Below are 23,358 nucleotides of genomic sequence, written 5' to 3' on the forward strand. Positions count from 1 at the left end.
CAATTTACGTTAACTATTTGGATTCTGGCATGATGAAACACAATTTCGGAGTTTGCAGATGACATGATGTTAGGGTGAGTGGCACAAGATAGTCAATACCAAGGACCGCCTCTGTATTGGTGGGAAAGGGGAAAAACAGTCCTGCAACTCCAGAAGGACATTAATAAACTTACAGAATGGATATATTATTCGCAAATGAAGTGCAACAGATAAACAAGTTGAGTTTTGGTAGGAAAAACAGGATGGTCATTTATCAGTTGGAAGGTGAAATTCGAGGTGGGGTAAAGGAACAAAGGGATCGTGGAGCACAAGTATACCAACCACCAAAAGCTGCATCACCGGTTAGCAAGGCTGAATATAAGCAAACCAAGCACTAGGCTTCATTTCTTGGGAGGGACAGAATTGAAAAGGGAAGTTATGCTAAACCTGTACAGAAACTTGGTTCTACCACACTTACCAAGGGCAGCATGCAGTTCAGGTTACCATATTGTAAAAAGGAGAGAGGTACTGGACAGGGTAGAGAGAAGATTTATAATAATAATAATAATCTTTATTAGTGTCTCAAGACTTGCATGAACATTGCAATGAAGTTAGTGAAAATTCCCTGGTCACCACATTCCGGCACCTGTTCAGGTAAACGGAGGGAAAATTCAGAATGTCCAATTCACCTAACGAGCCCGACTTTTGGGATTTGTGGGAGGAAACTGGAGCACCCAGTGAAAACCCACGGAGACAAGGGGATAACGTGCAGACTCCGGACAGACAGTGACCCAAGCCGTGAATTGAACCCGGGTTCCTGGCGCTGTAAAGCAACAGTGCTAACCACTGTGTCATCCATTTCTGGTATTAGGATTATACCAGAAATGCATGGGTGCATTGTAACAAATACCTAGTTCATGTTCATATTTTAGAAGTAATATTTAGCTCTGGGAAGATTATTGTTGTAATGTTAAAGGGAATGAAAATGCTGAACTTTAGAGATTACGAAGTTCAGATGGTTGCACATGTTTACTCAATTAAGCCTAATAGAAGAGGTGGAGCCATAAAACAGGCTGGGTTTACTTAGCTAGAGAACTGGAGATGCGGTGTCCACACTGCTTACTAAAGTGCAATCCAGTGTTAGAGCTAAATTAGTTTAAAAGCATTGAGTGAACCCTGAAAGGCTGTATCTTCATGGAGATGGATGAAGCTGAGCGAGGTTCTCTGGTTTCAATTTATCAGAGTTCTGCAGCAGGGGAAGAGGCTATATTGAAAGGGTGTTTCTGTAAGCAAGGTCCAGGCAGTTGGGTCCCAAGGCTTCTGCAAGCCCAAATCGGTGCAGCTGTTGACTGCAGTAACGACATGGACACATGACGAAGGAGATTTGGAGTACAAACACACCAATTACTAAAGGTTGCACCACAGTTTAGCAAGATTATTTTTTTTTTTTTTTTAAAAAGCAAAACCAAGCACTAGGTTACATTTCACGAGGAATAGAATTAAAAAGTAGTGCAGTTATGAGAGGAACCCGCAACTTTTTAAAATCTAGATAAAAGTTTGAAATCCCAGTTACCCACCAGGAGAATAAAGCCAAAGCAAACAAAATAAACCTTACTATAAAAGTCAGAAAAGAAAAACAAATTTTGTGTGGTTTACAACTCATGTCATGGGAGTGGTTAGTAGGCTAAAGTTAGTTAGGGCTCAGCAAAGTTCTGGGAGCCATTTAAAATCGCAGCCAGGAGACAGGAGTTTGAAGAAACGCAGGGTTAGTGCCAACTTTTTGAAGCTAGCAGCCTGAAAAATAGGTGGAACTGTTCTGGTAATTTAGAAACAGGCATGTAGCTTTGTGAATCCCATGGAACAGTCTCAGGAGAGGAAATTGAACTATTAGCTGGTAATTGAGGCAGTCAGAGTGGCTTCTGAGAGATGTCAGAGGTTAATGAAAGCCTTGAAGGAGAAGAAATTTTATGAAATTGTGACTCAAATGGTCACTGATGTCTGGGTAGATTGCTGAGAAATCAGTATCTGCCTTGGTCATAACTGCTAGTTAAAGTGCACTTGTGGTGAGTTTGACCACAGTTTGCCTGTTATTCATATTTACCTCATGTTAAATCTGAATGTTAAGAGTATAAAATAGATATTGTGAATTGTCTTTTCTGACTTTGTGAATTGAAATTATTTTGTTTAAAACCATGGAAACATTTGGCTTTATTCTCCTAGTGGGTAACTGGGATTTCAAACTTTGCTTGCTTTAAACAAAGTTGCGAGTTTCTAACTGGATCATAACAGAATCAGGAAAGGATCATCAGACTGGGTTTCTTTTCTCTTGGCAAGGCATGAAAGAGTGACCTATTAGAGTTTTGAAAATTATGAAAGGATTTGATCAAGTGGATACAGGGAAAATATTTTCTCTTGTGGGGAAGCAGTTATTACAGGCTATCAATAGAAGATTATCACCAAAACATGTAATAGAGAACTAAGAAACTTTGTCACCTCACCTCGCTCCACAGCAAGTGGTTGAAGCAAATAGTATATCTGCATTTAAGAAGCAAGATAAGTTTTCAAGAAAGAGGGGTGTAGCTGGTTATGGTGATAATTTATATGAATAAAACAGTAAGGAGTAAGCTTGAGTGGAACAAAACACCTGCATGGACTGGTTGGATTGAGGCCTGTTCTGTCTATGTAATAACTCAATTCTCGAGTCCCAGTATCATTCTGGCAAATATGTGCTCTGTACTCTTTCCCAAGAGCAGTATATCCTTTGAAAGATATGGTGCTGAAAAATTAATTGGGTCATCAAGATAGAAACTTTCCAAAGATCAAGACAAGAACACAAAAACTGGAAGGACTGGAGATTTGGCCCATCAAGCTTTCTCTGCCATTCAACAAGACCATTGCTGATCAGATTATGTTTCAACACCACTTAACTGTCCGTCCCCCATAATCCTGAATTCCCTTGTCAATCAAAAACTCAATGCCTCTACTGCGCACTTGGAGAAGAGGATTTTTCAGGCTAACGACAGTTTGAGAAATAATTTCTCCTGATTGCAGTCCTGAATGGGAAACCCTAGTTTAAATTTTGTCCATTAGTTCTACACTCCCTCAAGGAGGGAAAATCCTCTCCGCATCCCCCCTGTCAGGCATCCCCAGGATCACTTTGACAAAGTCATCGAACTCGAAACGTTGGCTCTTTTCTCTCCTTACAGATGCTGCCGGACTTGCTGAGATTTTCCAGCATTTTCTCTTTCGTTTCTCCTCAGGATCTTTCATGTTTCGATAAGATGGTCTCTCATTCTCCTATATTCCAATGGGTACAAGCCCAACCTTTCTTCATAATGCAACTTCTTCCCAAATTAACCTTCTCTGGACTGCTTATAAATGTAATTTATTTTAAAAATTCCATATTGAACAAAATCATCATAACGAATTGAGTTATGGGCTCAGCAGGCTTCCACTGCGCCACTCTGCTACATGTCTGAAATAATTAACCCCAAATTACACAATAGAACAAAGAGACAAACATGCAGCAACACTTATTAACTATATCCCAAAAAAATAAACGAAACCCCCCCCCCCCCCACCCCCAACAGTTCTGGTCACTTTACAGGAAGGATGCAATTGCTCTGTAGAGAGTGCATGGAAGATTTACTAGAAGTTTGCCAGGACTGGAGAATTATAGCAGAGGAGATTGGAGAGGATGGGGTTGTTTTCCTTGGAACAGGAAATGCAGAGGGGTGACATGATGGAGGTATACAAAATTTATGAGGGGTAAAGATAAGAGTAGACAGGAGGAACCAGTTTCCTTTGGCAGAAAGCTTATAAACCAGAGATCATGGATTCAAGCAAGTGGCAGAGGATTAGAGGAGACATGAGGTAAAACCTTTCTATGCAGAGGGTGGTGGGGGCCTGGAATTCGCTGCATGAGTTGGTGGTGGAGAATCCCAAAACTCCATTGAAAAGTTCCCCCAGCTACCTGGACACACACTTTTGGACACAATGATAGGACTGGGCTGGGTAGGAGAAGACTGGGTAGGAGAAGATAAGTGTGGTGACATTTACGGACAACTTATAGAAAAGCTCAAGACGCCACTCAAAATTATTTTGGGAGGGGGGGTGGAAGGAGGAGATGGGCATAGAGATAGGGGGAGGACTCTGGATAAAGGCGCTGCACAGGATCAACTCCACCTCCTCTTGCACCACGCTAAGCCTGATACAGCTCAAGGTGGTGCAGAGTGCACCTCATGAAAGCATGCATGAGCAGATTCTTTCTGGAGGCGGAGTATATAGATGTTCTGGTCCTGCCCCACACTCGGACAGACTATTGTGAGACAATGTCCAGGGTTGTGGGAGTAAAGATGGAGCCGTGCCTATTTGACGCAGTCTTCGGGATGTCAGAGCATCTAGAATTCTGGGCAGGTTGGACTGGCATGGACAATATGTGCTGTATCATTTCTATGATGTTATGGTATTAACATAGCTGCAAAGTTGAAAACTTACATCTGTGTTTGGTGACGGCCAAGAAATCAATGATTGTTTTTTTGAGACGGTTATGCCAACTTCTGGTTACCAAATTTACCTTGGTAACGAACTTCAAATTAATTATGGAATGACCACAGGTGCAAGTGTCCTTAAATAGTCACCACGGTCATTGGGGCAAGTGTTCTGTTCTAACGGACATGGGAAAACAGTGATGTGGCTGACTCTTAAATGCCGTCTGAAATGGAGTAGTAAGCCACTCAGTACGAGGACAATTAAGGATGGGCAATAAATGCTGGCCCAGCCAGCAATGTCCACATCTCATGAATAATTTTTAAAAAAGGAAGCTCCTTAACTAGCAAACCCAATTAGCTGGAGGAATAGGAAATTCCAGAGAGAAGGAAATCCGAAAAAATGTCAGAAAGCAATAGTGCACTCAGCAGGAGGTCAAGTAGTTTTGTCAGCAAGTTGCATACATTCATGGTTGTAAAACGATGATTGAAGAATTGTGCAGTGGTGTGAATATGGTAATTTCTGTGTTTGAGACTATTATTTCACCACTATAAGTGAGCTTATACATAAACTCGAGAAAGTGCATTTTGGAAAAAAAAATATAGGTTCTGAACTGCGCTCTGTCTGGAGTTAGAATAGCAAATGTATCCGCAGAATGCCCGAGAATGTACATTTCTTAATGTTTGCATGAAGAAAAAGCTGTATTCAAAGACTGAAACTAGTATTTATGGTTTACAACAGGATGATCTCAAACTCGTTTGAAGTTCTGCAACACTTCATACATTTTTTATGATACTATAAATTGCAGTGAATGACCGAACTGGGATAGTATAAAAAGGTTTACTTAACAGCTGAATTTATATATAATCACAGACATTTGCCTTCAGATATTTTGTCTCATGAATTATGACACCAGAGTTTTCTGGTACATGTTAGCCACTAAGACATTCTGGTGTCACAATGCCATGGTATGTTAAAATAGCCCAGAAGAGGCACAATTAAAAATTAATACCCTTTTTCCTTCATTCTTTCTCACCAAGTGAAGGAACAAAGCAGAAAGACAAGCCCAAAATAAACGCCATCAAATTACATAATGATGATCAAGACAACAATATACGGCATTCCACTGACAGTTTCAAATATGCTGTAATGCTATCGGATTGGAGACTAGTTAACATAGTTTGGTTTAAAAAATCCTTGTTTAAACATTGCAGAATGCAGCAAGTTTACAATCTACAAAAAGCCAAGTCTTTGTCATACCCAACAGTTTTATCAAACATCTCTAGACTATAAACTGGCAAAGACATTATCCATAAAGTTAAAGCAAGTTCTGGTTCTTATAAAGAAGCATTTGTCCACTGTACTAGATGACATCCAGCTTGCAGGTTCAAACAATTTTCATTTTTATTTTTCCCTATTGAATACCTGGTGCTGATTTGCCAATTGTTGCCTTGAGTACAAAACTTTGCTGCTGTCAGTGCCATAAGTAACTACACGGTCTTCTAGACGATAAGAATTTCACAAGAATCATGACGATTTATTTTGGTAATTAAAACAGGAAAAACTGCCCACAGACATTATATGTTAAATTGAATTTCAAGAGCTGAGGTTGAACCTTTTCTACACCCAACAGTACATGGTGCCTTTTGTAACAAGGTGTTTATACAGTGAATGGTAGAACCCTTTAGAGTATTGAAAGTCAGAGAGATCTAGGTGTACGGGTCCACATGTCACTGAAAGGGGCAACACAGGTGGAGAAGGTAGTCAAGAAAGCATACGGCATGCTCGCCTTCATTGGCCGGGGCATTGAGTATGGCCGGGGCATTGAGTATAAGAATTGGCAAGTCATGTTGCAGCTGTATAGAACCTTAGTTAGGCCACACTTGGGGTATAGTGTTCAATTCTGGTCACCACACTACCAGAAGGATTTGGCGGCTTTAGAGAGGGTGCAGAATTTACCAGGATGTTGCCTGGTATGGAGGACATTAGCTATGAGGAGCGGTTGAATAAACTCGGTTTGTTCACACTGGAACGACGGAGGTTGAGGGGTGACCTGATAAGAGGTCTACAAAATTATGAGGGGCATAAACAGAGTGGATAGTCAGAGGCCTTTTCCCAGGTCAATTACTAGGGGGCATAGGTTTAAGGTGCCCGAGAATGTGGCAAGGTTTAGAGGAGAGGCAAGTTTTGTTTTTTTTTTTTACACAGAGGGTAGTGGGTGCCTGGACTTGCTGCCGGAGGAGGTGGTGGAAGCAGAGATGATAATGACATTTAAGGGGCATCTTGACAAATACATGAATAGGATGGGAAGAGAGGGATACGGACCCAGGAAGTGTAGAAGATTGTAGTTTAGTCGGGCAGGATGGTCGGCACGGGCTTGGAGGGCCGAAGGGCCTGTTCCTGTGCTGTACTTTTCTTTGTTCTTTGCTGGACTACATTTGTTTCTGATGTCTCAATTGGAAACGCGAGATGTGGATGTTTAAATATGAACCATTCATTGTTAACCCTAACTATTTATACATCGCAGACATAGTCATGCATGGTGCTGCTCCATGCAAGCTGCTTAGAGTGTGACTCTATACATCATGCCATGGGTGGTGCTATTCTCCAGTCCCAAGAAATCCTTGATCTGCTGAGCACCTTCATATTATAATGGCATGCAGGCACATACAACAAAGACAACATCCCCCTTTTCCCCAAAAGAAAGCTTTCGTCCCTTCCAACAAAGTGCAACTATTTGCAATATAATATTTACATGCTATCCTATCCCTTCTCCCAGCTCCACTTCTGGTTTTATTGTTTGGAGGCTCAACAGTTCTTTCACATCTGTTGGAGGAATCTTAGGAGTATGACTTCTTATGAGGAAAGGCTGATGGACTTGAGATTGTTTTCGTTAGAGAGAAGGTTAAGAGGTGACCTAATAGAGGAATAGGGTGGACAGCGAGAGCCTTCTCCCGCGGATGGAGGTGGCTAGCACGAGGGGACATAGCCTTAAATTGAGGGGTAGTAGATATAGGACAGAGGTCAGAGGTGGGTTTTTTACACAAAGAGTGGTGAGGCCGTGGAATGCCCTACCTGCAACAGTAGTGAACTCGCCAACATTGAGGGCATTTAAAAGTTTATTGGATAAGCATATGGATGATAAGGGCATAGTGTAGGTTAGATGGCCTTTAGTTTTTTCCATGTCGGTGCAACATTGAGGGCCGAAGGGCCTGTACTGCGCTGTATCGTTCTATGACTTCTGATAATTGGTCACCTTCATTTGATTTGCTTTTAGCACTCCTTCAAGTTGTATTTCTCTTTAACAGCTTGCCTGTTTTTTTTTTTGGAGACTGGGGAACTTGTATTCCGTCCATTTCTAAAAAGTAGACTCAAATTTTATTTTTCCTTCCGTGTCCGCCCTGTTCTTGCTGAACATACAAGCTTTGCAATTGGAACCTTTTTTAAACTAGTTTCACAATGTCAGCCAAACATTGGTTTGCGATTTTATTTTCAAACCGCTTTATAAACTTATGCATTTTTCTTCTTCTAGTTCCTTGCGCTTGAGCGTCGGATTTACATTTTCCAATCTTATTTCTGCTTTTTCATTCTTGGTCTGCAGCTTGGAAAGTTCAACAACTTTCCTTTGAATGCCTCCTCATTTTCATTCAACTGCTTCTTTAGCTCCCAGTCTGTTCCTTGTAGCTTTTGGCTTCCTTTCAATGCCTCCTCATTTTTATTCAACTGCTTCTTCAGTCTGTTTCCAGCTTATGGCTTCCTCTGCCAACTGTTTTGTTCAGAGTGGCGTTAAAATTAAATTTGCTTCTCCGTCTAATTTTCCAAAAGAGCAAACTTTGATCGAAGGAATTCTTGTAACATGTGAAGATCCTTCAACTTGATTTCCTTTTTTCCCGTGAAGCTTGATTGCTTCATCTTGAGCTTTCTTGTAATTAAACAGTCAATTTTTTCTGCTGTGCTTCCATCCTGCTGTTTGAGACAGTCTTCATTTCTTCATGTTGCTGAATGGTTACACATTCCTTTTGCATTTTATCTTGGCCGACAATCAACTGAATTCACTGTGGGTTTTAGCGCATCGTGCTATTGCCACGGATATTTTCCAAGCAGCTTTTTCTGAAGTAACCCAACGTTCTTTTTAGTTTCTCTTTCTCCATGGCTACATATCGACTCTTCAAGGGAGTCTTTCAGGATCAACTTCTTTGCCTACCTTTTCTGCCAGCTGAGCTTGGTTGAATTTTCCCAATTCCTGCTTTTATTTGCCAATAATGGAATTGAAGTCGTTATTTCCTCATGGTTACCTTTGCGTTGTCTCTGAAATTCATTTGTTCAGTTCTCAAACATCCTGACAAGTTTGTCATGTGTTTTCAAACAGTACATATAGAGCTTGAATCTTGCGCTTCCCAGTTCAGCTCTGGTGCAAACATTTTCCTGTCTGCTGAATTTGCTTCTTTACAGTTTCTTCAGACAGCTTTTCTGCATCCACAGCCATCTGTTCACTCCACACTGCCATCCATCGTGCTCCCTCTTGTGGTATCTTCTCACCCTCCCTCTGGGATCTCTCGTTGCCCTCACTGGGGGCACGTAATATTCTGTCCATGACTGCTCTTTTTTCTTTCTTGCTAGAGCTCGAAATGTCATTTCCTCTTTAAAGCAGTCAGCATAGTAGTCATTATTTCCTCCACTCCAGCTGTCAGTTTCTTGGATTTTCCTGTGCTCTTTCAGGATCCCTGCAATTGCAGCCCTTTGTTTTAATTTAAACTTAAACAGCAGTGCCTCTTTTCTGAGCAATTATTTCAGTTTCCTTCTTTTACCTCTGCAGGTCTTCTTGACTGGGCGTTTTGGCGGTGTCATGGTGCAGTCAGAGTCCTTAAAAGTGACAGCCCTTTTCTCCTCTGCACTGCCTGCCCTTTATTCAGCATCCCCTTTACTCTGTAGTTTTTTCCTCTACTTGGCCTGTCTTTTTTTCAAACTCAAGACCCCATTGCAGCAATTTGCCAATCCAGAGACTGCCAGGTGCAGTTTCTGTATTGTAATTATTGCTCACTGTCTCATGAACTAACCCAAGTTCTTTGATGCTGCATCACTCAGGATCTTGCAATTTTATTTTCAGTTTTTCCTCACCAATCTTTGCCAGATGTTTCTTTTCACTCTGCATTACAGTGGACCTCCACTCACTGATGGATTCTTCAACGACCAAATCAGTAGGGAAGCTTTTTCAACTTTTTCCTTAATCTTTCTTCTTAGGCGCACTTCTCCCTTGTCCCTGCATTTAGTCTTCCATATCTTGGGATTTGGTTATAGGTTCTTTGTTTAAAATGCCACCTTTCATATCACCACTGATCATCACGTGATACCATTGTTATGTCTCTGCTGATGCGATATCTTTTAGAATTGATCACCGCTGTCAATGTTGCAATCCCCCCCGTTCATTGCGATCGAAACTTTGTACTGGGGAATCCCCGCATGCGGTTGTCAGGTTCCATGAGTTTAAGAAGGAGGAACAGGTCATTCGCTGAGCCAGGGAGCACCAAGAGATAAGATGGGAAGACCACTCTGTTTGGTTATATCAAGACTCATCTGCGGACCTGGCAAAGGAGAGTAGCCTTCAATGGTGAAATCCATTCTATACAAAAAGGATCTCCAGTTTGGTTTGATATACCCAGTTCAAGCATTGCATAGAACACATTGGACTAAGGCAAGAATCAGTGGGCTCTTTCGAGATGTGGAGAACAAGTGAGATCGCTGTTCATTTACACTAGCAAACAAAGAACAAAGAACAAAGAAAATTACAGCACAGGAACAGGCCCTTAAGCCCTCCCAGCCTGCGCCGATCCAGATCCTTTATCTAAACCCGTCTCCTATTTTCCAAGGTCTACTTCCCTCTGTTCCCGCCCATTCATATACCTGTCTAGATGCTTCTTAAATGATGCTATCGTGCCCGCCTCTACCACCTCCGCTGGTAAAGCGTTCCAGGCACCCACCACCCTCTGCGTAAAAAACTTTCCACGCACATCTCCCTTAAACTTTCCCCCTCTCACCTTTAAATCGTGACCCCTTGTAACTGACACCCCCAATCTTGGGAAAAGCTTGTTGCTATCCACCCTGTCCATACCTCTCATAATTTTGTAGACCTCAATCAGGTCCCCCCTCAACCTCCGTCTTTCCAACGAAAACAATCCTAATCTACTCAACCTTTCTTCATAGCTAGCACGCTCCATACCAGGCAACATCCTTGTGAACCTCCTCTGCACCCTCTCCAAGGCATCCACATCCTTCTGGTAATGTGGCGACCAGAACTGCACGCAGTATTCCAAATGTGGCCGAACCAAAGTCCTATACAACTGTAACATGACCTGCCGACTCTTGTACTCAATACCCCGTCCGATGAAGGCAAGCATGCTGTATGTCTTCTTGACCACTCTATCGACCTGCGTTGCCACCTTCAGGGTACAATGGACCTGAACTCCCAGATCTCTCTGTACATCAATTTTCCCCAAGACCCTTCCATTGACCATATAGTCTGCTCTTGAATTGGATCTTCCAAAATGCATCACCTCGCATTTGCCTGGATTGAACTCCATCTGCCATTTCTCTGCCCAACTCTCCGATCTATCTATATTTTGTTGTATTCTCTGACAGTCCCCCTTGCTATCTGCAACTCCACCAATCTTAGTATCATCTGCACACTTGCTAATCAGACCACCTATACCTTCCTCCAGGTCATTTATGTAGATCACAAACAATAGTCCGAGCACGGATCCCTGTGGAACACCACTAGTCACCCTTCTCCATTTTGAGACACTCCCTTCCACCACTACTCTGTCTCCTGTTGCCCAGCCAGTTCTTTATCCATCTAGCCAGTACACCCTGAACCCCATACGACTTCACTTTTTCCATCAACCTGCCATGGGAAACCTTATCAAACGCCTTACTAAAGTCCATGTATATGACATTGACAGCCCTTCCCTCTCATCAATTAACTTTGTTACTTCCTCAAAGAATTCTATTAGGTTTGTAAGACATGACCTTCCCGGCACAAAACCATGCTGCCTATCACTGATAAGTCTATTTTCTTCCAGATGTGAATAGATCCTATCCCTCAGTATCTTCTCCAACAGTTTGCCTACCACTGACGTCAAGCTCACAGGTCTATAATTCGCTGGATTATCCCTACTACCCTTCTTAAACAAAGGGACAACATTAGCAATTCTCCAGTCCTCCGGGACCTCACCCGTGCTCAAGGATGCTGCAAAGATATCTGTTAAGGCCCGAGCTATTTCGACCCTCGCTTCCCTCAGTAACCTGGGATAGATCCCATCCGGTCCTGGGGACTTGTCCACCTTAATGTCTTTTAGAATACCCAAAACTTCCCCCTTCCGTATGACAACTTGACCGAGAGTATTTAAACATCCATCCCTAGCCTCAACATCCGTCTTGTCCCTCTCCTTTGTGAATACCATTGAAATGAAAATGAAAATCGCTTATCGTCACGAGTAGGCTTCAATGAAGTTACTGTGAAAAGCCCCTAGTCGCCACATTCCGGCGCCTGTCCGGGGAGGCTGGTACGGGAATCGAACCGTGCTGCTGGCCTGCTTGGTCTGCTTTAAAAGCCAGCGATTTAGCCTGGTGAGCTAAACCAGCACTTGCAAAGTACTCATTAAGAATCTCACCCATTTCCTCTGAGCCCAGGCATAAATTCCCTCTTTTGTCTTTTGAGTGGGCCAATCCTTTCTCTAGTTACCCTCTTGCTCCTTACATACGAATAAAATGCTTTGGGATTTTCCTTAACCCTGTTAGCCAAAGATATTTCATGACCCCTTTTAGCCCTCTTTATTGCGCGTTTGAGATTTGTCCTACTTTCCCAACATTCCTCCAAAGCTTCATCAGTTTTGAGTTGCCTCGATCCTATGTATGCTTCCTTTTTCATCTTAGCTAGTCTCACAATTTCACCCGTCATCCATGGTTCCCTAATCTTGCCATTTCTTAGTCTTGTCCTAAACTTGCCAACTAATGGGTTTCCTTTTTTGATTTTACAGGTGGCCGGAGAACCTTGCCCACTGGCAGCAATATTTGGGGTCTTGGGACTCACTAGCATTCCATTCGGGGGTAGGGGCAAACGTTCTCGCCTTTGCTTCCGATAGCCAGGAGGCGAGTATTGCTCAATTGGAGATCTCCCACACCACCTAAAGCATCCACATGGTTGGAGGATACAATGTCATTCCTACACGTGGAGAAAATTAAATACGCCATTAGAGGCTCGATAGGGATGTTCTACCAGACATGTCGACCATTCATCTCATTCTTTAAAGAACTAGACACAGTCTAGATTAAGGGGGTTAGGCTACAAGGAGGATAGTTTGATTGTGCATTGTGTAGTTATAATGACCAATGTTTACGTACAGCACTTCTCTGATTCTTTACCTATATATTCGGCATACTTTAAGAACAAGGGAGGTTATGCTGAACCTATACAGGACACTCATTACACCTCACCCGGAATACTTTTTAAAATTCTTTTACAGGATGTGGGCATCACTGGTTAGGCCAGCATTCATTACCCATCCCTAGTTACCCTTCAGAAGGTGGTGTTGAGTTGCCTTCTTGAACCACTGCAGTCCTTGTGGTGTAGATATACTTAGGAAAGAAGTTCCAGGATTTTGACCCAGCAATAGTGAATAAACAGTGAAAAATTTCAAATCAGGGTGTTGAGTGACTTGGAGGGGAACCTCCAGGTGGTGGGGCTCCCAGGTACCTGCTGCTCTTGTCTTTCAAGATGGTAGTGGTCGTGTTTTGGAAGGTGTTGTGTAGAGAACCTTGGTGAGTTCCTGCAGTGTACTCCCAGAACTGTGTACAGTTTTGGGAGCCACACTATAAGAAAGATGTGAAAGCATTGGACAGAGCGCAAAAGAGGTTTACAAGGGTTGATAATCTTCAATGATGAGAATAAATTGTAGTGGTTGGTACTGTTCTCCTTGAAGAGAAAAGAGGAGATTTGACAGAGATGTTCAAAATCATGAGGGGGCTGGAAAGAGTGTAGATACAGAGAAACAGTTCCTCCTGGTAAAAGGATCAAGACCAAGAGGGCACAGAAGCAAGTGTGATATAAGAAAACAAAACAGAAGTAGTTTGGGTCTGGAATGCACTGTCTGGAAGTGTGAGAGAGGCAGTTTCAATTGAGGCATTTGATGATTACTCGAATAGAAATAATATGCAAGGGTATGGGGAAAAGTTACTAAGTGACGATGTTCATTTAGAGAGCCAGTGCAAACATGATGGGTCAACTGACCTCCTTCTGTGCTCTAACAATTCTATGATTCTGTGACATACCAGTATGTTGAACAAGCTAAATGTTGTCCGCTAGAGTAGCAAAATCGAGGACAAACAGAAGCCAATAGGGTCATGCATTTAATACAGTGCGAGGTGGGTCCATGATGTCACCAATATTCAATATCTTCATCAAGTGTCAGTTTTAGGATTTTCCTATTTTGAAAGTGGTGTTCATCTTTGGCATGTGCAAACAGGAAAAAAAAATACATTACTTCCATCATTGTTTTAATCCGGAAAATTTTATAACTGAAATATCAGGCAGCATTTGTGGAGACACACAAAAAGTTCATGGTTTCAGACCAATGATCATTCATCAGAGCTGGAAGGTGTTAGAGATGCTGAAGAGGGACAAGAAAAATATGGTCTGCATTAAAGTGGAGTATTCTATTTCATATTTCCAGCAAAAAATATAATTGTAATGAGGATGTCATTAAGTGCCTAGTATCACCAAGATATCCCGATGATCCAAAATGCAGATACTTACCCCCCCCCCCCCCCCCCCATCTCTGCTGTTGAGATCCCAGACCAGACCCCAACAGTTGCTAGGATACCGGACAGAAAACCCAATATTTTGTTTAATTTGTAAGATTGTAAGGAAAGGACACTTCACTCCAGGTGTGTGTGACTCCACTCACAAATAGGGATATGGTATATTTAAAGAAACTTTTTAAACAAACTTTATCGTACAAGAAATAGCTTTCAATTACCAGTTAAACAATGCTCAACAGTAAAATGAAACACCGACTCCTAACTGCTATCTTTTTATTGTCATTCAAGCAAATCCATCTCAGGTCAAAATCTACTTTTAACTGGAGGCAGCTAATGCAGGATTACTTGCCGTACATTGACGAGAGATCTTTTGAGACTGGTTGAAGAGAGAAACCCGACACCCGTCAGAATATGCAGAATCTCTGGCTGTACTCTTCAAAAACTGTTTCTCAGCTGGTCTTCCAGCCAAAAACGTAAAACTGAGAACTCGTACACAATTGTTGCAGCCCCGAGCTCCTCCCTTTAAACTTAGTCATCTCTATCCCACTATTTTTCCAATTGAGGAGCAATTTAGAGCATGGCCAATCCACCTATCCTGCACATCTTTGGTCTATGGGGGGTGAGACCGAGCAGACACGGAGAGAATGTGCAAACTCCACACGGACAGTGACCCAGGGCCGGGAATGAACACAGGTCCTCGGCGCCATGAGACAGCAGGGCTAACCACTGCGCCACCATGCCGCACTACGACCGGCAAAATACAATGTCTTCTACTCCCCAAGTAACTTTCTTTCTATTAGCAGGAATCCATTAGCCCTATTTAGGCAAACACTATACATGAATAGTGTTGATCTTACTTTTACAAAGCCTTAACTACACCTTCTTCAGCCATAAAGCCTGGCCATCTTTCAGACCAGGAAGTTTAAAAACATTACTACAGTAGTCACATACACACTAACCCAGGCTTTTAACCATTACTGCACCAGATACATATAATACAATATATTATCAGAAATTCCTACATCAGACTGCAATAATAGGTGTAACCATGACACATTTCTGCAAAGTTGGTCATTTTTACAAATCACCTCCACTACATTTACCCCCAAAAATATTCACGTACTTGTCGTCAATGCTGTTTTGATAGTATATGTGCAACAGCTTGTCTTTAATCCATGAAATCTGTTTGGATGCTTCCTTTCCTGCCTCAGCTTGTAAGCAGTACTTTTTATAAATCTGCGCCAGCCCCATCATTGCTTCTCTTCTCACTCTCCACTGAGGAGGAAAAAAAAAAGTATTATTTTATAAAGAAACCATTGGGTGCATGTGAGTGCACATAAACGTGCAAAGAAAAATGCAAATAACTGAGCTTAAATCCATATTCTAATTAAAGGGCATGGGGAACTGATTCATGCAACTCTTTGAACAAGACAAAACAAAACCTCTCGTTGAAATATTGAACAATTAGTAACCCACAGCAACAGGCTACAAAGAGCGTTAGCAGTACAGACACCGGATTGAGCCAGGCTGCAACAAGCAGCTTTATGGCCATGCTGCTAAAAGCATTTATTAACTAAACTGTAAAAGTAATGCCCAGGCAGAATCTAAATTCTGATAAGTAACGACTTAAAGGACATTTGGTCAAGCTATAAAATAAATGAGGCAGACTAGAAAACCCGTAGTCATGGGCACCCAGGCGATTGGAGTTCTAACGTGAGCAACATGTGGTCCGGGCATGAAGTGCTCAGAGTTCTTACACAAACTGCAGCAAAGTGAATCTCATACTAGGGAGGAAACTAAAAGTAGGTGACATCAGCTATTTCAATACATCAGTTCCTCTTCTCACCAGAACTATTGACATTAACCTGATACATAGCTATCAATTCGAGAAATATGTGGTTCCATTTGATCTATCCTACTAATCGTTTTAAAATCCTAATTGGAAAAAAAGTATCCACAACTCGGGCTTCTAGCATCAGGCTATTACACTGAAGCACAAAGTCTTCTGCAGCAGCAATGACAGGAAGCAATTTTGCAGTTCTATTTCACCATGTAGGTGATATTTTGACGTCAGCAGTGACATACTAAACAGCTAAGAACCAGTACCTAATAAAATGAACAGTAAGAAGTCTTACAACACCAGGTTAAAGTCCAACAGGTTTGTTTCAAACACGAGCTTTCGGAGCCCAGCTCCTTCTTCAGGTGACTGAAGAAGGAGCTGCGCTCCGAAAGCTCGTGTTTGAAACAAACCTGTTGGACTTTAACCTGGTGTTGTAAGACTTCTTACTGTGCTCACCCCAGTCCAACGCCGGCATCTCCACATCATAACAAAATGAAGACAGGAGAGAAGTCGAGAAAGGAAAAAGAGGCAGCCAAAAAAAAAAGGGCCATCATTCCAAGCTGCTCGCAAACTTTTGGGGAGCAATATTAAAAGAGGAGTCGCAGGCAGCCCAGATTGAAAGTTTGGTGGAAAAGTGTAATGGGGAAGCAAATAAAGTTGTAATCTTCTCACCCGTTTGTCTAACGTTCTTTCTCTTACAAAATTTAGCAGATGGTCATTAACAAGTGAGAGATCCTTTTTAGCAGCCGTTACAATGGATACAATGACATCGTGTCTTATTGCTTCTTCTGGATCGTGTGATCGGACTTTGAGAAATTCTGTGAAAGATAAAATTTTACAGCTCAGCTCCAAACATTTCCTATTTGCAAGTCACTTGGACACTGTTCAGTAAAATATTACATTCACTTTCTGATCAAAGGTTCTGGAATCTCATTATATTCTTCACAGTTCATTTAAACATTGTTATTGGTCAATAAAACATATCCACATACCCCTTCTAAAACTGGAGTATAGAATCCCTATCAATATTCATTGGTGCGTTTATGAGAATATCCAACATTTTTACTTCATTCTTGCTTTACAAGCTGATAACAAAGTCTTTGTAGCAATACATAATGGTAAAACATTTGGCAGAAGAACAAATTGCAAAAGTTCTGGAAAAATGGAACTGTATTTGTAGACTTTTGCAAACACGTGAAATAAAAGAGGTTAGCTGCAAATAACACTTGACGACTTCCTCAAGTACATCATGCTGAAGCAAATTCTGGAACTGAAGCGGATACTGGAATCTGAAACTCAGTTTCACTGAATCCAGTAGGTAACAGAAATAAATTTATTGCACAGGACAGGGTTAAAATAAAAAGCAGCTCAACATTTATATTGGCTGAATACTGCTTTTAAAAGAAAAGTGTAGTGAAGCACACTCAGTACTGTCACCAAAGCTCATGCTCCCATCCCAGGGGAAGGGGACAAGATCAAGTAAAGGCATTCAGGTGCTTCTTTTACTGAAAAATTTTTTCAAAAGGAAACAGAGTTACCGAATGCCATTCCCATGTAAATCCTTGGATAATCCTCAAAACCAGTTAAACCAAGATACTGGGACAGATTCCCAGGCTTGAGACTGCACACTGTGTGGAATTACAAAGACAAATTGCATCTATAAATTGCCTTTTAATGAAGTACAATATCTCAAGGTGCTTCACAGGAGTTTAGCAAACAAAATTAACACCCAAGTCATCCATGAAAATATTGAGAAAGAAATCTTGGTCAGTGTTTTAGGGCATTTTTAAAAGACGGAAAAAGAAACGCGAGGCGCAGAGAAATGTAGGAGGGAATTACACCAGTGTGAAATGGAGTAAAATACACTAAAGAGAATTATTTCAGGAGATCACATCTGGACAGGACAAAGTGGGCTTTGTGTCAGAGGAAAAATCCACACCGATCTTAGAAGAGGTTGAATTAGATTCCACAATCAGCTTTAGAACATGGGCTATTACATGAAGCACTATTTTATTTCAGTGGAGGAAGAAAAGGCTAGCAGAACCTACCTGTAGACATGCACGTTTTGTCAACACAACTTACAAATAGAGAGAGTCAGATAGGTTTCTGCCCTCTGAATTAAGAATTCTCAAGCACTGGTTCCCAGAGAAGGAGGAAATTAAAAGATAGTGGGCTTCAGAAAGTTTCCTGCCAATCATTTTTAAAATTGTACTTTATTTTGGACAGTTAACAGTTCACCAACATTACTAATATTTATTCTGTTCTGTACTTATTCTTCACCTATTCTGTTCTGCAAATAATTGGTAGTGCCTCATCTGTGCTCTGTTAGATGTTCTCAAATACAAGTAAGAAAATTAAATAAGTTTCACCTCAACAGAAACTGCACCCCTATGTTGAGTAGTAGCTAGTTAAACTGATGGTATTTTTGCCTAAAGTACTTACTGTTCAATAACAGCATTATTTCTCCTGATTGGAGAATTCAGAACATGAGGGCATAATATAAAATTTAGAGCTTGGCCATCAGAGCAAAATCAAGAAACACATTACACAAGATGGTTGTAAATATCAGCAATTCTTTAATAAAAGCTAATTACTGCAGATGTTGGAATCTGAAACTAAAGAGAAAATGCTGGAAAATCTCAGCAGGTCTGGCAGCATCTGCAGGGAGAGAAAATAGCTAACATGTTTTGAATCCAGATGACCCTTAGTCAAAGCTTTGACAAAGGCTCATCTGGACTTGAAATGTTAGCTCTTTTCTCGCGCTACAGATGCTGCCAGACCTGCTGAGACTTTCCAGCATTTTCTCTTTGGTTTCTGCAATTCTTTTCCCACAAAAGAAGCTGTGAATGGTGGGTTGAACCTTTTATGGTCGTGGTCATGGAGTCATAAACAGAGACCTTTTGGTTCATTGAGTTCAAGTTGGTTTGTGACAGCAAATAGATTTTTATTCGTAAGTGTTTCAAAGAGCAAGTGAAGTTGAGGTACAAATCAGTCATGTCCTATTGAACAGTGGGATAAGCCCCACAGGCTGAACAGCTTCCTCCTGTTACTCTGCTTACAGCAAACCTGTCTTAATAATAACAGACTAACCAACATACCTCCAAATCAGTGCTTTCCTGATGCAAATTAAAATTTTAATATTGAATATCCTGGTACGAGTCCAGCAGTTGCAGTTGGCAGGTTAATACAATAATTAGCTTACTTTAGATTCAGTAATATACACTTTCCACAGGCATACTAAAACACATTGGAGGATGCAATGTGAAAAGTAAAAATTTGAAATAGATTTTTAAAAATTTCATTTCATGACAAGATAGAATTTGCAAATATCAACATTTTAAACATTCAGCAAGCTCAGCATGGACTTACTAATGAATAAACAGAAGTTAGAATAACCCATGCATTTTGAAGCTTACGCATATCATCTGCCTATCAGATTATTAATGCAGACCTAGTTTTGACATGAATAAAGCCAAATAACCTCAATATTCTAATATTCGTTTATCTAGTTTATTACTCCCAGAGATTTTAAACTTCACCTATTAAAATGGATTTGTGGGTTTTTGAAAAGCTGTTTAATTAGGAACGGATATTCTTCTGTCTTGTCTGACTCAAATTATATGGCAAACCGTTGTTCAACCCAAACCGTTCTCGCAGATTGCAAAACTACGAACAGACCTGGCTTTGATCATTAATTACATCATTGTATCCCACTATGTCCAATGACTTGGTTAGCTAGGACTAAGCATCAGCCCTCATTAAATTATGTGCACACCAGGGAACCTCCAAACAAATATTTAATTAGCCATCTGTCTATAACCAAATAAATGGGTAAAATCAATGATTATCTCAATTATAGCTTTAGCAGACATACTGCCGGTTATGTATTTGTATCCAGGGTTTTTAAATAGCATTACTACAACACAACATGTACAGTGAATTGCAGAGACAACAACAGTCCAACTATAATTGACTAGTATAGTTGGATGATACACAATAGTTTCCCAGAATGGTTAAATTTATGAAAGCTCGATTTTTCCTTTTCGGTTTCCCAGGCCGTAACTAGAAACATTGAAAATTAGAGCAAGATAGCTTTTGGACCCATCGAGCCTGCTCCGCCATATAGTCTCTCAACACCATACACCCGCTCTCTCCCCACCCTCCTTAATGCTTTTAGTGTATAGAAATCTATTTCCCCTCTGCCTTTGCAGCCTTTTGTTAGAGAATTCCACAGGTTCACCACCAGAGAGTGAAGAAGTTTCTCCTCATCTCATCCTAAATAGCCTACCCTGTATCCTGAGACTGTGACCCCTTGATCTTGAACCCCAGCCCCCTCTAGCCAAAGTAAACATCAGCCAGTCTGTCCAGCCTGGTCAGAATTGCATAGGTTTCAAGAAGATCCCCTTAGTGAATACAACTTAGATGATCCAATTTCTCCTTGAATGTCAATCATGCTATCGCAGGAATCAGTCTGGTGAACTGGAGACCAAAATTACACAATGCAGTGCTCTCAACAAAGCCCTGTACAGCTGCAGTAAGCTATCATTGCTCCTGTACTCAAAGTTTTCTTGCAATGAAGACAAATATACCACTTGCCTTCCTAAATGCTGCACCTTCATGCTTGCTTGCTTTCAGTGACAGGTGTACTTGATACACCCAGATCCTTTTATACGTCAACATTTCCCAATATATCACCATTTAAATAATACTATTTCTCCTTCTGCTATGGAACTCTTCCTGTTTATCCACATGATACTGCATCTTCCATGTATTTGCCCACTCACTCAATCTATTTAAATCACCCTGAAGCCTCTTCATGTTCCCAAGCACTCTGCTGCAATCCCAATTATGTTACTATTGGATGAGAAAAGATCACATGAATGAACAAACACAGGACTACCAATTAGCTTTTTACACAGGAAAAAACATCAAAAGTTTGACTATAATACAATTCTCCTTCATTTCCACTGATCTTCACACATGCACACCAATTACAACACCGACATCGGTTACAAATATACCTTCTGCGATAATGTTCTCAATAAATGCACGATCCCTGTAACCCAATAGGCTAATTCAGGTCAGACAACACCTCATTCAGAAACCAAGTGGCGGATGTTACCCAATTGAACTTCTGTGAATTTTTCTTTAAAATCCCCCAGATGATTGCACAAACATTTCCAAAATAGACTCAAACAATGCTTTCTCTCAATTGTTTGAGTAAGGATCCACTTCCAGGATTTACAACTCTCACGGCAGTATTCGTTTGTCTTGAATTGCCACATACTGCATCCAAGCTTCCACACAAACTCTCAGGTACCCAGTCCCCTACACAATAGGATTGTTTCAAAGGCTGGAAATAAGGACTCAAAACTTGACAATTGCTTAAGATATGTAGCTTTTTACCAGCTAACCTAATCAGCTCTGCTCTTCCCAGTTCTATCTGTTCAAATTCCAGTTTTCCTTTCAATCTTCATGGAAACATCTTTCGTTTTCATTTCCTAGTTTCTGGAACTAGCTTGCTTGCCCATTACTCCATTCTATGGTTCTCCTGCTTCCAGCAGGGTTGTGAAAGCTACCTGCTCTCCCTCTGCTAAGTTCCAACTGCCTGAAGTTCAGTTAAACACAATCACAACACCCATCTTTCCTAAAGTGGCCCTTGCTTGCTAAGCTCTCATTCTTTCTTCAAACTAATGTTTACTTTCCACGTCATACTCTCAGCAGTGCAGGCACCGTTTGAACGGAAATCCAAAAACCCCCACACATGCAAACACCTTTGTTTAACAGGAATCTAACTAGTTTTATCCTTTCCTACAGAGAAACACTAAATTAATCCCACTTAAAATCTATACCTTATTTCTAACATTTGACAATATAAACTCAGATCACTTGAAACTACCACTGCTTCCTGACAACTTACATTCTCATCAAGTATATCATTAGCGAACTTGGAAATATTGCATTTGGTTCCCTCATCCAAATCATGAATACGTTAGCTCCCTTTTCTCTCCACAGATGCTGTCAGACCTGCTGAGATTGCCCAGTATTTTCTCTTTTTGTTTCAGATTCCAGCATCTGCAGTAATTTGAATTTATCAATATAGGTACTGCCTGCCACTTGCTACTCTTTCCTATCTACCAGTTCTTAATCCATGACAATATATATTACGCCCAATACCATGCGCTTTAATTTTGCACACTACCTTGTGTGGGACTTGGCTTTCTGAAAAAAATACAAATACACCACATCCACTGGTTTACCCTTATCTATTCTGCTAGTTACGCCCTCAAAAAACTCCAGGAAGTTTGTCAAACAGGATGTCCCCTTCATAAACTTAAAGGCAGTATTAAACTTACAAAGATGAGTGGCAGATCAGAAGATTAAGAGGAGGATGCAGAGACTACAGGGTGACTTGGACAGGCTGGCGGAGCGGGCAACTCCTTGGCAAATGCAATATCATTGGGCAAATATGAGGTTATCCACTTGGTGGCAAAAACAGGAAGGCAGATTATTATCTGAATGGTGGCAGTTTAGGAAAAGGGAAAGTGTAAAGAGACCCGGGTGTCATGGTGAAACAGTCACTGAGATTGGCATGCAGGTACAGCAGAAGGCGAGGAAAGCGAATGGCATGCTCGCTTTCACAGCGAGAGGATTTGAGTATGGGGAAGGGATGTCTTGCTGCGGTTATACAGGGTCTTGGTGAGGCCACACCTCGAGTAGTGTGTGCAGTTTTGGTCTCCTAGTTTGAGGAAGGACATTTTTGCTATTGAAGGTGTCCAGCAAAGGTTCACCAGACTAATTCACAGGATGGCAGGACTGACATATGAAGAAAGACTGGATTGACTGGGCTTGTACTCACTGGAGTTTAGAAGAATGAGAGAAGATCTCATAGAAACATAAAAATCCTGATGGGACTGGACAGGCGAGGTGCAGGAAGAACGTTCCCGATGTTGGGGATGTCGGGATCTAGGAGGTCACAGCCTAATAATAAGGGGTAAGCCATTCCGGACTGAGATTTTTTTATTATTTTTTTTTAGAAAGACAACACAGCACAGAACAGGCCCTTCGGCCCTCGATGTTGTGCCGAGCATTGTCCAAAACCAAGATCAAGCTTTCCCACTCCCTGTCATTCTGGTGTGCTCCATGTACCTATCCAATAACCGCTTGAAAGTTCCGAAAGTGTCCGACTCCACTATCACAGCAGGCAGTCCATTGCACACCCTAACCACTCTCTGAGT

The 23,358-nt window shown here is 41.3% G+C and overlaps 1 protein-coding gene across 6 annotated transcripts in view; it reads right to left on the minus strand.

Moving 5' to 3' along the window:
• Positions 1-23,358, minus strand: part of pds5b (PDS5 cohesin associated factor B) — a 251,107-nt gene that overhangs the window by 99,477 nt on the left and 128,272 nt on the right. For all 6 annotated transcript variants that reach the window (XR_005463248.1, XR_005463249.1, XM_038818808.1 and 3 more), the window contains 2 exons: positions 16,793-16,938; positions 15,404-15,555 (listed from right to left, as the gene is read on the minus strand). Coding sequence is in view for 4 of the 6 variants with exons in the window: in XM_038818808.1 (XP_038674736.1) it covers positions 15,404-15,555; positions 16,793-16,938 (298 nt within the window). In the remaining 2 variants the exon portion in view is untranslated. The remainder of the gene's footprint in view (positions 1-15,403; positions 15,556-16,792; positions 16,939-23,358) is intronic.

Source organism: Scyliorhinus canicula, chromosome 14 (assembly GCF_902713615.1).
Source record: "Scyliorhinus canicula chromosome 14, sScyCan1.1, whole genome shotgun sequence".
Classification (NCBI taxonomy): domain Eukaryota; kingdom Metazoa; phylum Chordata; class Chondrichthyes; order Carcharhiniformes; family Scyliorhinidae; genus Scyliorhinus; species Scyliorhinus canicula.